Source organism: Xiphophorus couchianus, chromosome 4, assembly GCF_001444195.1.
Source record: "Xiphophorus couchianus chromosome 4, X_couchianus-1.0, whole genome shotgun sequence".
Taxonomy (NCBI): Eukaryota; Metazoa; Chordata; class Actinopteri; order Cyprinodontiformes; family Poeciliidae; genus Xiphophorus; species Xiphophorus couchianus.
Window position 1 is genome coordinate 16,031,467 of NC_040231.1, and position 18,648 is coordinate 16,050,114.

At 36.2% G+C, this 18,648-nt stretch overlaps 1 protein-coding gene across 2 annotated transcripts; it reads right to left on the minus strand.

Moving 5' to 3' along the window:
* Nucleotides 1–1,225: 1,225 nt before the first annotated feature.
* tradd (tnfrsf1a-associated via death domain) lies at nt 1,226–17,681 on the minus strand. Of its 2 annotated transcripts, none has more exons than XM_028016084.1 (5): nt 17,578–17,681; nt 7,179–7,332; nt 6,801–7,081; nt 5,827–5,974; nt 1,226–2,032 (listed from the first exon to the last, which is right to left on the minus strand). In XM_028016084.1, the coding sequence occupies exons 2-5, from the start codon at nt 7,327–7,329 to the stop codon at nt 1,740–1,742; spliced, it is 873 nt and encodes a 290-aa protein (XP_027871885.1). In that variant the 5' UTR covers nt 7,330–7,332; nt 17,578–17,681; the 3' UTR covers nt 1,226–1,739. The 2 variants fall into 2 exon arrangements, with proteins under 2 accessions (XP_027871885.1, XP_027871886.1); XM_028016085.1 differs by lacking the exon at nt 17,578–17,681 and adding an exon at nt 17,465–17,482.
* Between the last annotated feature and the right edge of the window lie 967 nt (nt 17,682–18,648).

Genomic DNA, 18,648 nt, shown 5'->3' on the forward strand with positions numbered 1-18,648 from the left:
TGAATTAAAATATTGAAAAGCTAATATTTTAAAAAAAAGAAACTCATCTATATTACACAATGATACAATTTAGGCACTGCTATTCTAATGTTGTTCAAGATAAATAAAATAAAGTTTGCATTTATTTGAGCTGACTGAAAAAGTAGGTTTATTACAGTACATGATATGCATAGACTACTGCACCAATGTACTGTACAATTACTGACATGATAAACCTTTCAATTGCCTTTATATTCTTATTTAGGTGCACCTGTATGTGCTAAACAAGTCACAAGGCATTTAGCTATTTTCAAACAATTTAGCTTTTTGATATCTCTTATGGATTGTTTGGGGGAAAAAAATCACAATTTCAGTTTTATGTCAGTTTTTGGACGTTTTCCGTTTTACAGTGTAATGCAAACTGCCACCGTGTGTTACTGTAACTGAAGCTTTTTCAAATTTGATTTTTCACAAACAAAATGTGGCTGTTTGTACAAATTACACTCTATAGAAATAATTTACGCATCAAAATCAAGCGCCTGCTTTGAGGGAATGTAAACATCATTGCTGTAGGTTTTATGGTTTTCTTTGAAACAATTCTTGCACGCTCCCTTTCCTCCACGGGGCTCCAAATAAAACATTTTCAGCTCTGCATCTCTCTTCACCTGTCTTCAGTTTTTTCTCTTTAGTTGTCTTCAGCTCTGTCTCTCTTTTCCAGGTTTGTTGTCTCTCTTGAGCTGTTGTCTGCTCCGTTTCTCTCTTCATCTTTCTTCAGTTTTTTCTCTTTTCAGCTCTGTCTATCTCCTCAGTATCTTTTGGTGGATTCTATAAGAAGATCAGGATTCTCACTGCTATTTCTAAAACAATCTAGTTACTTCCAACGACTGCTTGTCCATGTTTGTGTCCATACCATAGAGCTGTAAAAAGTGTGCGTGATAAAAGCTTCTAATCCAGCCATCACATCTGGATGGACGGTCAAGCAGAGAAGGAAGCGAGGAAGAGTAAAGGGGGTTGAAGCCAATCCTTTCTGTCCATCTGAACTATGGTCGGCATGGTAAGATACACACACACACACACCTCGGCCACAGTGAGATTCAAACACCCACATACACACACATTCAGCAGCAACACCAGCAATCACTAATTCAGTCGTACGCAGAACGTGCACACGTGTGAGTGACCGAGTGATGGCGGCGAACAGGGGGAGGATTAACACCAAATTACACCTGAGGGAATTTAGACAAAATTGTGTTTTCAGTTTTAATTACACTAATGCATCAAACAGAAACATAAGCCTTCTTTCCACAACCATTTAATTTGCTAGAACCCATTTTATCGGGAAAAAAATAAAAAATCAACATCCTTCGGTTGCGTTGTTACTAGAAGCCGGACCCAACAGGTTCGATCTGTAACACATAATAAAAACGGTTCACACAGTGTATTAAACTCCAGATTGCATTTTCTTTTAACAGTGATGACAGATTACTTCAAATAAACAAAAGATTACAAATGTTGATCTGAATCTCTTCCTCTCTCTCACACACACACACACACACACACACACACACACACACACACACACACACACACACACACACATACATAAACTGTGAATTCACACACACTTGGTTCTGATTCAAACATGAGGAAAGTCGGGAACAGCTACTCTGAATGTAAAAAAGCGGCAGGAGAACGTTTCTACTCCCACAGAGGAGCCCGGCCCTCAGTTTGGCTCTTAAAACTCGCACACAGAGTTACTCTCAGGGCTGCATGCCCAGCATGTTTTCAGCCAGGCTGGTGAGTTTGCTGTCCTCCAGAGCTCTGACCAGTCGGCTCAGCTTGGCCGCCCTCCCCTCCGCCTGAATGAAGCGGCTCAGCAGCTGATAGGCTTGCTCATACAGCCCTTCTCTCTCGTACTCGTAGGCCAGGTTGTCAATGGCGGGGCCCTTCAGAGCACGACAGCTCTTCCCCAGGGCCCTCCCTACATGTTTCCACTGACGGCCCACTCCGTTCGAGAAGCTCTGAACATCTGCCGGTGTCAGCACTCGGTCCTCTGGTGAGCCAAAGGATGAAACGCCAAGAGAGAGAGAGAGAGAGAGGGGAAAAAAAAAAACATTAATGTAAATTCTACTTAGCATGATTATGTAAACATCAAACTTTTCCCAGAATACTTTACAAATTAAAATTTCTATTTCATAAGAGGGTAGCATTGCTGTGCATTTGTTACATTATGTTAAAATGCTTCAAGTAGGGCTGAAACAATTAGTCACCATGTCTCAATTTAGTAATCAATAGCTGGAGAATACAGACTAAAGAATGTCATTTGCTGAAAGAACAACTTATCACAGCAGTAACTAAGCCAAAATTATGCAAAAAATAAATGTTTTGCATTCAAGACAAAATAAAATTTTTTGTCTGTAAATAGTTTAAGCTTCATCTGGTTCAAATTCTGTCTAAAAAAAATCATATTTACCACTTTTTGCTGTTCAATTAAAATAAATCAACATGTCAGCCCTAATACACTGTATAGATGTCAAGTCGAGCAGAAATGGCTGAACTTTTCACATGTTTAGGTCCTTTGCTACAACTTTGAAACTATATTATTGCATTTTAGGTAATGATATCTTGAAAGAAGTGATCTAAAATGTTAGCTTTTCAATAGTAAAATAAAAAATGGTTCAGGACTGTGAGATATTTATCCAGATCCAAGCATAAAGTCCTCCAAGCAGTCAGCTACTCAGTCTGCTCACCTCCAGGTGTTTAGTAAAAGGTTTTGTCATTAACACATGCCTTGTTAGATGGTTAGCATTTCACATGTTTCTCTAATGTACAGGTAAACAATTTAAAAGCAGATCATAGGTTTAAAAGGTTTTTAGGACCAAATATAGCTGGCTTAAGTACTGACTCAATATTTCTTAATATACTATATAGTTAATAATATCTTTCAGTCACTCATTATCATGTTTTTCATGTGACGCGATGCTCTGTCATGCTAACGAATACACAGATGATCACCAAACAGAGCCTATGTTGATATAAAAGGTTGCTTTTCATGGAGGTTTTTATATCACTCTTGATTCACTCGACTCTTCTTGGGTTAAGTGTTAACAAGCCCACTTCCTTGAATGAGATGCAACCGCACATGGACTGCGGTAGATCTCATCTTTTGCTCTCCCATTAAATGATTTCCCAGATGTCCCAAACAATCAGGATGAGTCATCAGAGAAAATCCCTTTGCTCCAGCCTCTGTCCTCCTGCTGCTGAATTTCTCTCCGTTTCTTGGCTTCACTGGGTTTCTTACTGCCAAACTTGAGCATCATTCTGTAAAATCCTCCTCAGTTGGTGCATCCAGGTGCTTGTTGGACTCCCTGAAGCTCCTTCTTGCAAATGAATCTGCAGCCTTGAAGTTTCTGATGATCCAGAAAACTGTTATTTGAGCTGCAACATCCCGAATAGTGATTTTATGGCTAAAACAAGAAGACTTCTGCTCCACTTTACAGCTAAAGTCTGCTCAATGGATTGATACTGTAGTTTCAGCTGCACCCTTTTAACGCCTTTACTCATGACTTTATGTAATACCAGGGCAAAATAAAATACACAGAAAATCAATATGCACCTCTTCTATGAACAAAAACTAAAGTTGCAAAATGTGCAAAGCACAACATTGTGGTAGCCTGTGTTCACCAGCTAGAGGCTATGGGTCTGTTTGGAGCGAAGCAGTCGGTGCTCAGAGGAGAGCAGCTGCAATTAACTCTTATGAGAAAACAAATCAAACAAGTAGCTGCAGGCCTGCAAGCCAAAAGCAAAACAACCAGCTGAAAGAGCTGAGAGATGGTGGAGGTGAAGCTGACACTGTCTGTGAGTCACTGGCTGTCGGTAATAATGAAATGCATTTTAGATAGATTTTTTTTATCTTACAAAATAAGAGCATCCACGTCCATTAGGAAGTTGCAGAAGAAAACAAACTCAATGATTTTTTTTTCTAATGGGGAGTCATGTTTTATGTAACATCCCAAGGCTTAAATGTAAGCTACAAGTTCATGTGAAATTCGGGCGAGCCACTATGAAATCAACCCAAACATGAACAGCACATTTTGTCTGTTTCTACTAATCTCTCACCACAGACAGGTAGAAATCAGATGGATTAGAGTCAGCTGGAAATGGCACCAAGCTCAATATTTAATCAAAAATGGTGGCCGTCGTTCAGGAAACATAAACCTAACAGTTTGTTGCGTTCTAGGAAGTTAGTTTGGGAAATGGAGACACATAATGAAGCTCCCAGATGGAGATCAAAACCAACTCTGACACATTGGATAGTAGTGAAAAGTAAAAAAAAAAAAAAATTAACAGTTTTCATAGATTTTTCAGATTTTTTGAGTTTTCAATCAACTATAAGGTAATATTAAAGTAATTACTGAAAAACCTGACAATGAATTTGTTACAGATATGATCACAGTAATAAGACTTTCAATAAGAAAAGAGCAAAAACAGAGTGGATATACAGAAATGTGAATAAATCTGCAACTCTTTGGACCTTCCACAATGGCTCTTCATAATTTGCCTAAGAAATGTGCAGAATCAACCATTTCTTAAAAACATGGATCCAATAATAAAATGCAGATTTTATCAGCTTTTAATTTTTTTCATGCAATAATTCCTGCATTGAATTCCCACAATAAAATGACACTAAAAGCATCAGCGATAGCATTTTTTTCTGGCCATTACGTTGGATACTAAGTGCTTTTTTTTTTTTACATTATTTCCCACAAACATCAACATCCAATAGAAGAAAATGAATCCATCCTGGTTTTGAAATTGTTTTATGTTTGTTTTTATAAAATAAAATAAAATAAAAAAACATAAACAAAATGGTGGTTCTTCAAAAGTTTCATAGAGAATATATTAATCAAACCATTTTAAGTTATTTTTTCCTCAAAAGGAAAGTTTTATTTTACTAGATAAAATTGGTCCTGTGATAGACAAACTACTTATTCGATGGATGGATGGATGGATGGATGGATGGATGGATGGATGGATGGATGGATGGATGGATGGATGGATGGATGGAGAACTGCAACTATGATTATTTTGATGATTAATTGATTTGTTGTATAAAAACTGTCACATTCTGCAGATTTTTCATTTTACCAATTCAGCTTTTCTATACATTAGACATACATTAAAAAATATGAGTAAAGAAATAATTACATTTTTAAAAAAATAAGAAAATAAACATTTTATTGCCTAAAATCCAATTCTATAAGAATCCTTAAGTGTATGCAAATGATGCATCTGCAGCTAAAAATAATTTAAGCTCAAACACATGAAAAGTTTGACTTACAATCAATATAATTTTGAGCTGGTCTGGTAATTATTTATTGGATTAACCAATTAATAACTGGATAGTAAAAGGAGCCCAATAGGAGATTTTTCTTTTGTGTTTTTTAATGTAATTTGAACCAGGTGAGGCTAAAATTAAGCTAGGAGTTCTGGGTCGAACATATTTACACACAAAAAAGGTTTTTTTATCTTATATAAAAAATGTTTACATTGTTTGTATAGTTTAAACTTAATTACTACTCTGGATTGTGATGTACTTTCAGCAAATCACCTTTTTTCGAGTCTTCACACTCCAGTTAACAACTAATCAATCACAAAATTAGAATCAGTTGACAAGTTTTTCAACAATCAATTCATCACAATGAATCAGATTAACCATTTTAGCTCCAGATGGATGGATACAACATTAAAATATTTTCTCTTTCCACACCCACCCCTCCTTGTTTAATCAAGAATCCAGAAGCCTTCAGACAGGGCAGGAAAGCTGAAGGTGTTGCCTTTACTCACCAAACACTCTGTTCTGAAACTTGAAGCAGTTGCTGGGGACTGGAGACTCTTCCTGTGTGACCGTGAGGGTCTGCGGGGCCGGACCCAGCGCCTGGCTCTGCAGCTGCTGCTCCAGATGATCAATCTCTTCGTCACGCAGGCGCTCCGGCTGACACACATCAACACTTACACTTAGGGCTGGACAATGTATACATCTCTAAAGACATGTGGTCAACAACAACAGGTCAGAGAGGCGTTTTCTAAGACTAAGAAACAGTTTCTACCAAGAATTGTTGTTGACCAGAACACAGCTAATCAATCTAAAACCTGATCCATATTTATTTTCCCTTAACATCCCAGTTGCTCCTGTTTCTACCATGTTTATTGAAATATACTTATTATTATTATTATTTCTATTAAATTATTTTATTTGCCTTTAAAAGTTGCTATTTTCAAAATGTTGTGCTTCTTTCGTGCACAATGACAATAAAAGGAATTCAGATTCTGATTCTGATAATGTAGCTGATAGAATGTTCAATTATTTCACTGAACTAGGAGCCAGAGCAGCACAGCATTCTGGGAGATGTAGGCAAAGGAAAGGTTTTAGCAGCTCAACCTCTCACAGACAGCTAAACAACTGGCTCACTCACTCCTTTGTTACCTAGCAACTCATTCCTTCTATGGTTACCTAGCAACAACCTGCTGAGTAAGTAGCACAGCAGCAGTTTAAAGTTTCACCCCTGTGCTTCATAACTGCTTACAAATAAAAAGTAAAAAAACAACAGCCTGGAGTGAAAACTGTGGATAAAACAGGGAATGTTACCTCACCAGTTTGGCAGTACTTCAGGTATTTAAAACGAATTAATAGTTATTGACATGACATAAAACTGTTATTTAAGTATTTCAGCCATGTCGTCCAGCCCTACGGTACTTAGACTTGTTACACAGGATTAGTTTGAACTACTGACATGAAGAAAATAAAAGAAAGGTCCAACCTGTGAAAGGTGGATGTGCTGCAGACAGACAGCCAGCTGGTCCAGACACAGATCCAGGTTCTGAGGCCCGGCCTTTAGCTGGGTTCGTACGGTGAAGTCTTGGGGAAGGCCGAGCAGTCGGCACGCGTGCTGGTTGAGGGACTGGAGCACGGCTCCGGAGCTGTAGCTCTCCAGGAACTGCTGACATGCTGCCACATCCACAAATTTCACCTCCACCCCCAGGAAGGGCTCAGCATCATGGACCTTTAGGATGTCGTAACCCCCCAGACCACCCGCAGAATCTGGCCGAGGGAAACACTGATTAATTAATGCGACAGCCTGGAAAAGCTTCCCTGTGTTTGTGCATCGTCCCTGGTGGATCCCAGCTGATGGGTTTACCTCTCAGAGTCAGCTTGAGGACTTTGAAAATGATGAACTTCCCCTGCTCGCCTTTGTAGAGAGCGAGCAGGTCCACGCCAGGAAAGAGCGACTGCAGGAACATGACGGCGCATCCCGTCCACGCTCCCCCATCCGCTGTCTTGTCCGCCATTTTCTGAACACAGTACGGTTAGACATTCAGAGGAAGACAGCAGGAAACAAATCAACTGGTAAAAAATAGTCTAAAATGAGGATCTTGACCAACTATTTACTGTAGGTCTAACAAATTTAGTAATTGGTTATTCTATTGATTATTGTGACAATTAATCAGAGTTTTTAATTTATCCAATGAAGCCTTTTTATACAATATTATAAATACATAAAAAAATGCAAATAAATAATTTAATTCCCTTTTTAAGTGAAAAAAAAAACATTTTATTTCCTAAAAATGCAACAAAACATAATTTCCTTATTGTATGACAGATTATTTGCAGGAAAAGATGCAGCTGCAGCAGAAATATAATTACATGAACATGTAAAAAACTCAGCTGTTTCTGCTCAACGTAGCATCAAGACAATACGGACTGTTTTTTTTAACTAATTAATAATTAAATAGCAAAATAGAATAGAATAGAATTACTTTATTCATCCCAGCAGGGAAATTATTTCGCAGTTACAGCAGTATAGAGACAAGACACACAACAACCACCACTGAGTAGCAGTTGTAGACAAGATAAAAATAAAATATAACATGCTGTCAATATAAAAAGCAGCTTAGAGCAGTCCTTGCAAAGATTCAAAAAATGCAGATACAGTATGTATATGTAAATATATGTACAGCAAGTGTGCCACAGTGCAGTTGTGCAAAATTGGACTGATTAGTGCAGAACAATGATTTAGCTTTTATTGTACAGTGAGATGGCATGTGGCAGGAAGGATGCTTAATAAGAGATATTTTTACTGAATGTTAACCAGGTGAAGCTAAGCATGTGCCACTTTAGTAGTTTGGGGTAAAATATATTTACAGACAACAGATTTTTTTTATTTTAAAAGACAAACGTATATAATTTTTCTGCGTGCGGTTTACTGCCATGAATATGTTGTTTGTTCAGCAAATGGCCTTTTTTAAGTCTGTGTACTTTAATAATATCGACTACTAAATTCTTAACAATTATTTCAATAATCGATTCATCACAATTCATTAATTCCTTCGTGCGATTACCGTAATCGTTTCAGCCACAATTTACAGTCCTGATGTATTTCCAACTCTGAAATTAAAGCAAACATTTTGAGTGAGACTTTCATTTGTACTCAGCCCCCTTTACTCTGATGCTCCTAAATCAAGTTCTTAACATGGATGAAAAAATTAACCAACTATTATGTTTAAATATATACTGTATATATAACAAGAGCAGGAATTAGAAGATTTTTTCATGGAATAATTGCATCAAATTTTCACAGAAATCGAAGCCACTACATAATCTATCAGATGAAACACTAAACGAATCAATAAATTAATGTTAATTAGAGAAGTACCAATCAGCCTCTCACTGCCTGATCAATTCCTAATTTTTTTTTTTTCAGGTTTGACCTGCCATTTATAATTTTGGATTATTTTCTTTCCAAAAATGATGACAGTTACAAACTCAATGGCGAAACTTTTAATTCAGAAATGAAGTGAATGGTGATAAAAGATATGTTTATAAACTTTACCTTTGGCAGAGGCAATTTTAGATCCAACAGAAAATAAAGGAGTTAGAAAATTATTCTGGATTATATGTGAAAAAATAATAAAAATATGTCTAATTTGGATAGCGCTTTTCTAAACACTCAGACACTTTATAGGAATCAAACAAAATCATAAAAACATTGTAAAAAAGAAACAACAAAACAACAGGATAATAGTGATTCATTAAAAGCTGATCTGATGCATATTGTCTCAATCAAAAATATGTTGATGCATTTTCAGTCTGAAGAAAGTAGGACTTTCAGTTCTGCTGCATTTATTGAACTGGAAGAGGACATCTTACTGGTGCATTACCAGTGTAATGACCCAATTCTACTGGTATTTTATGTCATTAATTCACCATTTGGCTGTGTGAATATTATTAGATGAGATTCAGAGCTACACAGTGATCAACATTAAATTAATACCTCTTTAATTTCTTCCTCTAAAGATGGAGAATCACATCACATAACTCTACCTAAAATAAATGCCGATGCTCTCTTAGGACCCAACAGCTGTGAACCCAGCCCACCTGAACTTTTTTTTTTCCCCGCCTCCTTTGAAAACCCTCATTACATAAAAACACTCATAATCTCATCGCTCCCCTCCCCCCAGCCTCCGACGTCTAACTCCTGTACCCTGGCTGAACCACTGCAGACTGCAAACAAACTCTCTCTCTCCCTCAGCGCCGTCTGCATGTAGCAGCAACCTCTGAGCTGGATTATAATGCATTTCCTCATAATTCACTAATACACTGCATGCTTGGCAACCAGATCTGGGAGAATGTCTAACAACTTAGCCAGTGTGTAGTTTTATGTGATACTATCTACTCTGAAAGTAAACTGCGAGATTAGTTCAGCAGCTGCATGAGCTGCATGAGGATTACACGACCGCTGGGAGCTTAAAACGTATCGCTTATCTTTCGCTGCCAAAAGGTTACCTCGAGGATTCCCTGGACAGATCATCCGACAATCCGACGGCAAAAATGTTTGAGTCACCCGGGAAAACTTTCACAAATTAGCAATCAAGCTTTCTGATGGGGTTTAATAACCGTCTGCACTGGGATGGACTGAAAACTCACGTCACACTGAAGAAACATAAGATCTTACCAAGTATTTTTTTCCCCCATTTTCAAGTTCAAATATCTTATTACACTTGAAATAAGACAAAACTAACTTACAAGTAACTTTCAATAAGATATGGGAGCTTATTTTAAGTGAATAACTCCTTAATATTGATGAAAAAGTACAAGATATACGTGAACAGAGGTGGGCAGAGTACCCAAAAATTGTACTAAAGTACGAGTAGCACTACTACAAGTAGCCATCCAAGAAACTACTCAAGTAAGAGTAAAAAGTATTTGGTCTACTCAAGTACTGAGTAACTGATCAAATGATCAATTATTTACTATTTAAAAATGACATAAGTTGGATCAAAATATGAAGTTCAGTGGAAATTTTGGCATTTTAAGGACAGAAATGACAATAATTCATAGAAGTAACAGAAAATATTTTTTCCAAATCACTTTTTTTCAAGAAATAACTTAGAAAACTTTAACAAAAACTGCAGATGTGTCTCTGTATCTGGTAAATTTTTGGTTAAAACATTTTTCATTCAGTGGGTCAAAAATCCAGAAATTTGACACAAATAAGAGTAGAGATACTTCATAGTAAAATTACTCAAGTAAAAGTAAAAAGTACAACTTAGTAAAAACGCTCATAAAGGTACACCATTTTTAAAAACAGTTACTCAAGTAAATGCAACTGCGTATGTGTAACTAGTTACTACAAAACTCAAATAATCTGCAAGTGGAACAATATTATACATTACCACATATAATGCTAGGTAACCATTATATGTTATTATCTACACATACAGTGTTTTTGTACACTGTATGTGTAGACAGTGTACATATACACTGTATACAATGTACATGTATAATATACATTATATGTAGATTACCACCTATAATGGTTATCTAGCATTATATGTTTTATAACTCAGGTGATTGACTGAATATGTTATAATCAATCACCAATCTCCCAAAATTAAAGAAATCAGGACTGATTTCCAAAATTAAGGAAATTGGCCCCGATTTCCTTAATTTACAAAATTTGGAAACTTTGTAAAACCCGCATTTAAAATGTCTAGTTCCACTGGCAGGCTACTTCACTCATAGCTAGTACTTTTTTCATCAACTACTAAGAAACTACTGACTTAAAAACAAACTCCCATATAATGCTGAAAAGGTACTTGTAAGTTAATTTTTTTCTTATTTTAAGTGCACTAAGATATTTTCACTAAAATTTAGCCAAAAACTACTTGGTAAGATTTTGTTTTTGCAGTGTAGGAAAGAAAATAAAGGGAAATAAATATTTCCTACATTCAGAAGGGCAGAAAACTATAGTTGCTTGAATCTTGAAAAGGCTGATTTTTATCAGCCTACATGCTATACTGTGTTTAGCTTGTTTGGGATTGCAACACTGAAACAGGAGCTTTCCAGTGAGGTGAAGGACACGGCGGTGCCTCAGAGAGAAGCTGGGAGTCTTTAGGAGAAAACTGGCCTCCAGGCTGCATGTTTTGACAACAGCTGGGTGTGTGAGAGCTCAAATATTCTGCAGAGCTCTGGCCTTTCTAAAAGAAAACTGAACATTAAGCTGTATTAGTATTTCCCACGTTATCACAAAGAGAGAAATAGAAAAGCATGAACGGACGGGTGCTGAAGGCAGCAACTCAACCCCCCACTGCAAGTGTGCTGACCTCAGTTAGCACTGACGCGACCTGCCTGTCACCTGGCGTTGCTGCAGAGGAGAGCAACGATGACCTCGGGTTTCCTAGGGGTTAGGCGGCAGCATGTTTCCAACAAGAGCATCCCTCATGACAGAGCCAGGCATCGGAAATGAAGTCACATGTGTAGCAACAGCTGCATCTGGCAACATCCGCGCCTTTCCGCTACAAATATCTGAACTTCACTTAAAAAAAAAAAAAACACAGCAAGTGGGATTTTTAAAAATAGTACAGCTTCAAACTTAAACATTTTTTTTATTATTCCATATTCTTCTGTCACTTTACAAATTTTTGTAGAAAATAAAAAAACATGACTTGCCAAAATCCCCTAAAGAGGCTTAAAATGCTTATTATTCTTCCTCTTCCAAATGTTCATAACATTTTTTCCACAAAATCATTCTTAGGTAATGAGATTTTAGACTGGTTAATTCTGGCTATTTCAGAATGAGCTGCTTTAGGGCCTCTTGTCACTTTAAAACTCAAAACTCAACGTTTACACTCACAAGCAGAAATGGCTACAAACAGATGCACAATTATACAACAGTACATCTTTGAAAAGCAGAAATGGAGCCTCCTGCACAACAAACAAGAATGCAGCAAGTGGTTTCTAAATGTTAAGTCAACAACAAAACACTTGTCTTTTCCACCAGCCATTTTGTACAGAGACCAAAACCAGTTTGTTTGGTTAACGACACAGTGGCAGTGGGTTGTGACGCAACAATCGGGAGGATTTTGAAACGACTCATTTTCCAGACACCAAAAAACATTAACTTGTTGGCAAAAAATTTCTGGGTGTTTTCTTTTTTAAGGGATTGGGCTGTTTTTGGAAGAAGTAGCGACAGTAGCGAAGGACAAAAAGATGCAAAATGTTTATTTTGCAAAATAGATCTTTAAAAATGAGCCGGTCACAACTTAGCAAAAATGCAACAGTCTATAAACAGATAGTTCAATCCTGACCCAATAATGCTTTTGTTCACCCGACTTTACTCTGATACCCATAAATGAAATCCAGTGAAAGCAATTTACTACAGAAGTCACTGAAAAAGGTGACCTATGGTGATCCAGGCCAGACAAGTAATCAGAAAGAGTAACTATGAAGCTCGTTGTAACTGTGGAGCAGCTGAAGAGATCCACAACTCAGGTGGGAGAAACCATCAGAAGAACAGATACCAGCTAGAAAACACATTTTTGTGTATACTTATTATTAAATGTTCTAAAAAGGAAAGTCACAGTCAAAGACGTCAACCATACAGACTTACTGGAGCTAACTTTAGCAGTAACCTGCTCCTTTAAGCATGTGATATGTAATAAATCACTCTGAGCAGGCAAACACTGACACCACGGTGCAATAGTGGGGTGTGGTTTTTGCTCCACTGCAGGAGGAGGTGAGTGGACTAGCTCAGGGATTCGTGCCAGGTGAGGTTAATTAGAGCATCTGCAGGGCATTGCCTAATCAAGCGCTCTCTCTCTCTCCGTATGCAGAGGCGAACTGAGCCCCTGGAGACCGGTTGGACTCCTGCCAGTGTGCATGTTTCCATTAGTGTTGTTGTTATAGTTGTGTTGAGGTTTGGAGGTGCTGCATGGAGCACACTGTGTTTAGTGCTCTAACAGAGCAGGTGGCATTCAGACAGCTGTAATCACTCCTGAAGCTTCCTCAGACAGCAGAGGGAACCGGAGCAACAATCACTGCTTCTAATACACAACTTGCGTCTATTGTTCCAGGTAATTAATGAGGGAAAGTCATATTTGGCAGCTAAATGGGCAGCTGTGGAAAAAATTAAGAGACCTTATGAGATCAGTTTTACTTTTTTAGGTAAATGTTTGAGTAAAATGAACATTGTTCTTTTATTCTATGAACTACTGACAACATGTCTCTGAAATTCAAAGTAAAAGTTTTGTATTTATTTGCAGAAAAAGAGAAATAGTCAAAATAATGAAAAAGATGCAGTGCTTTCAGACCTCAAATAATCCAAAGAAAACAAGTTTATATTAATTTAGAAACAACACTAATGTTTTAACTAAGGAAGAGTTCAGAAATCAATATTTGGTGGAATAACCAAATATTCCACCAGTGGTCTCTTAACTTTTTCCAGAGCTGTAGGTGTTTACTATTAAATTTATAACTCCATTTAATTCTTCATTATAGGGCTGAATCGATTATTGAAATAATCAACTAATTTAGCAATCTATTAATCATTAACTGGAGAATAGAGAATAATAAAGGTAGCTTGCTGAAAGAACAAAGAGTAATTGAGCCAAAACATTTAAGATAAAAAACTTTCATATGTATAAATGCAGCCTTCGCTAAAAATGAACAAGCTTTCATTTTTATTCCATTTTAGGCAATAAAATGTTTATTTTCTTATTTTAAAATGAATTAAATGGTTTGTTTTCATTTGTATGTATTTCTAATATTCTATAAAGAGGTTTAAGTGGTTAAATGAAAAATCTGGAGGATGTGCCAATTAATCAACAGAATAAATCGATTACTAAAATTATTGTTGGCTGCATCCCTACTTTGTTAGTATAATAATATCAATCTTTTCCTATGTTTCAGGGTAAAAGCTCAGCTTTAAAATGGCTCCTTTTCATCACCTTAATCTTTATTTTTATTTATGGGCATTCATCTTACCATTTACCACTCATTGTGATACATTTCTAAGAATTTTGATTTATTGCTGTCAGAATAAACACCAATTAATGATGTTTTAAAAAATAAAAAAAAAACACCCTTACTGTCAGGTTTGATAGTTTAATACTTTTTCCACTGTTTGTGCAATGAAAGTGTCAATAAACAGCAATAAATTTGAAAATATAGTTACTGTGTGATATATATCACACTTCTTTATATGACTAAGGAAGCACATTACATATGGGAATGTTTTCAAGAACATTATTTGTGCTTGTGGGACTATAATTGCTGTGACACACATTTAAGATGTAATAAATAGTTCTTATCACGTTTATGATCACAAAGGTACTGAAAACGTTGTGATTCCACTGCCCTGGTACATTGTTTGTATCATAATAACAGTCCAGCTAAATATTGAGAAAAAGGTTTTCCACCCTCGTTAATACCTAGATGTAGAAATTATGTAAAATGGACCTTTGTCTTATCATATAACCAATAAAAACACACTTTACCTCTGTCATATTTTAATCACGGTATAGTCTGATGTTATAATTTCAGAGCCTTAAAGTTAACCGGTTCTAAAACTGAAAATCCTCAAAACTCATTGTGCCATCAGTCAACTGGCCCTTTAACTGAACCTCCCAGTCAAAGTAAATATCCCTGTGGCACAAACCAGGAAGTGAAGGGAGTAGACGAGTGAATTATCTAATTAATAATTAATGCGCTCTTCAGTTTTCACTTCAGGGTTTCTGGATACCAGTGTGCCCAGCATCTTATCTTCTCCCAGATGTTCTTACTAAACTTTATAAATCTGGGGGTTTTCCACCCAGTTATTCCAGATTTGACATTAACCGAGCCTTACTATCAGTGCAGAGGCAGCACTGAACTACAGCTCCCCTTAAAAAAACTACAAAAGGGCAAAGAAAATATCTGCAGGTACACACTTGAAAATAAAAAACTAATTTAGAAAATCAATGTATTAAAATCGATCTTCATATTGTTATGGAAGGAAAATACAAAGCTGGACTGAACAGATGATGATGAATTATCTTTACTTTTTATTTGTTTTAATTTGACTTCTATCAACTATCTTGTTGAACTTTGTTTGTTCCCTTCTAAATACATGTGTCATTGTGATATAAGACTGTAGAGATTATAATTTGGTTCATTTCTCCTGAAATGGTTTATTGTAATCTATATAGACGGGAGGCATTGTGTTGAAACAGGAAATAATACAGAAGGATTACAGGACTTCAGCTTACTGACTGCATGTAGCAGGCATCACTCTCTGTACAAAAAAATAATTATTTCCAGTGTGGATAGAGTATTTCTTCGTTATTATTCGTCTTTAGGAGGAAACTAACATTTTACAGCTTTACACTACAAATACTAAATAAGATCAAGTTGGGCTGTATACAACTAAGAAGATAGAGACGTTTGAGTTAATGCATGAGAGTTGATTTTTCCTCAAAATTAGAAAACTATTCCATACTCTTTAATATTTTTGCATTTTGTCATGCTAAAACCATGACAAAATGCTTGAAATGACAAAATTGAAATCTTAATTTATCAATTAAGATTTCAATTGATAAACACAAAGTTATTGCAAAGTGGTTGCAAAAGGTTAAAATATTTTCTGCAAATAAAAATCTGAAAAGGTTTTGGGAAGGCCTCAGAGGTTTGTTAGAGAACATTAGTGAGCAAACAGAATCATGGAGAAAGTTGCAAAAAAAAACCTTTAAGGTGTGGTTAGTTTATAAAGCAAGAAAACATGATATACAATAATATTGGTCAATTTTGCTTTGACAATATGCTTTTCTATAAATAAAAAACATTCAAATATACAGTGTCAATGCCTTTCTGCTTTGAATTAATTGCAAACCCCAGATAGTGAGTAATCCGTCCAGTTAATGAAAAACAATTTAATTCATTATTTTAATCTCAGCAACAGTATTTTATGGCAACCACTGCCTTTGGCTGCATCAATTTTTTAGCAAAAAAGAAAAAAAACTTTGTTTTATTGACATGACCTCCTTAAACAATTTTTGTTGCATTAACAGACTAACACAACCAAATGTAACATTGGAATAAGGAGCATGAATCTGTAGTATCTTTAGCTCATCTTTAGTGCAGTGCATGCACTTTATTATATGGATGCTGAGTATAAATGGTAAATTTGCAATAAATTGTGCAGCCATTATCCCAAGATTTTAACATCTCTATTCAATCAATCATCTAACCATGAAAACAACTACAACTACAAACTACCAATAACCCACTGAAACTGGCTGGCCTGTACAGGAGGCGATTGTTTAGAAAGGCAGCCAGCGCTCAGGTGAGAATATATATTATGCATTCACAACACAATTAGGCAAAGACGTGGAGAAAGATGCTCTGGTCCAAACCAAAACTAAACTTGATGGATGTAGCGATGGAAACTAAATCAACCTAAACACATCATGCCGGCGTGAAACGAGCTGGTGGCAGCATCATGCTGCAGGAATGCTTTTCCTCTTTAAAAATAATAAAGGGGGTCAGAAATACACAAACATGTTTTTATAACTTAATGTGTAAAACTTCTAAAAATGCAGAATTTTTGTCATGTCAGAGTTGGGCTGTACTTTAGGTTTTTCAGTCACATGAAGTCACAATTCAACGCATTAATGTTTGTGGATGTATTTCGATAAATGTGAAGGTATATTTGCTTTTTTTTTTAACTTGTAAGTAACACAATGTCTTTCATTAATAATATCTATAAATATGTTAACACTAATCATTGAATTATAGTTTTTACTGCTAACTTTATATTTTACTTGAACACATTGCTGTATTTTAGAACAGCAATATTACTTTTTCATATTGCTGTTACAAAACAACTTGTATCCAGAGTTAATGTATGAGATTAACCAACAGGCTTGTGTAGGAATGTAACACAGTGCTACACCAGCGGACCCAAAACTACATGTGATTTAAGTTACAATAAAAGTTAGTTACTTGTTAAAAATTGTAACTATCCATCAGTAAATGAACCTTGTCGTTAATTGTGTGCAGACTGAGATAGAAACTGAGTTTTATGTTTCTGTAACATTGTGTTGACGTCGTTGTAGTGGAGATGCTAGTAGTAGATCTTATGCACAGCAGAAGTAACAAAAAAAATCTCACCGTTTTAAATGACTGCTGCGCAGTTTAAACACACAAAAACAAACTCGCGGGACTTCTAAGTAACTCTTCTTCTGATAAGTGTAAGGTAAAACTTATTGTGGGGACAAACTTACCTAAAAAGAAAAAAACTTTTATGTTGTTCGGCTGTGCTTCCTCCTGACAAATTACTGTTTTGACATAGAAGTGACTTCCTGGCCTCTCATTGGCTGAGCGGAAGCGAGCTTGCCTGTGATTGGTTAAACCCGGCACGGTGTTGAAGAAAAAATCGGTGGCCAACAGGAAGAAGGCGGTCCGCCCTCCAGTCAATGTAGGACAAAACACCCAGTAACTAATCAGTCAGCATTTATTATGAAATAATTATAAAAAAATAAATAAATAAAAAAAGCAGAATCTTTTAAATAAGAGCTAAACACAACAGGAGAGAGTTAAAATTGTTAGCTTGATCGTGTTTTGTGTCAGCAACACTATGAGCTAAAAAGCTGCTCATTGTAACTTTCACTTACATCCTGTCCGTCCGATTTGCTTATCAAAGGAAAGAGTTGTACAGTCCAGGCATAACCTTTGGGTCTTTATTCATTTCCTGGAATCCATATTTTTTCTTCAAGATAATCAATTTTATATAGTTTTTAGTAGTTGCTTTTTGAAAAAAAACAACTTTCACTTTGCCCTGGTTTTGTTGGTGTGGATTATTTTACATCCTTATCTTGTCAACTTAAGTTAAGAAGCGGTTGTTTAATGGCTCTCATTTAGAAATCTTACAAAAATAATTGGCATATATGCAATGCTATACGTTTAACAAGCTCCTGAAGCAAAGGTAGACACATTAGCTCAATCAGATGAAGAGGATTATATTAATCTCCGACAGCGCCTTGCAAAAGTACTTGAACTCTTTCGTATTTTGTCAATTTACAATAACGTTAAATGTCAATGCCCCTGTTTCTTTGCCATCCCTTTCATTGTAGCTCTGACTGAATGTTTAGTGTTGTTCTGCTTGACAGGTGAACCTTTAGTCATTTACACCCTCCAATATTTTTGCTTCATCCAGCTTTCCGGTCTCACAGCATGATGGTGCCACTACCATGTTTCCTTGTAGACATTATGCATTCAAGGTGATCTGTAGTGTTTGTTTTCCACCATACACATGGTTCTGTAGTTGGGCCAAATATACAACTATCAATTATCTT

Coding starts and splice junctions, on each gene's coding strand:
- tradd (XM_028016084.1), bottom strand. CDS start 7,329: ATGGCGGACAAGACAGCGGATGGGGGAGCGTGGACGGGATGCGCCGTC. Junction 7,082..7,178: donor CCTCAAGCTGACTCTGAGAG/GTAAACCCATCA, acceptor TCCCTCGGCCAG/ATTCTGCGGGTGGTCTGGGG. Junction 2,033..5,826: donor GTTTCAGAACAGAGTGTTTG/GTGAGTAAAGGC, acceptor TTGGCTCACCAG/AGGACCGAGTGCTGACACCG.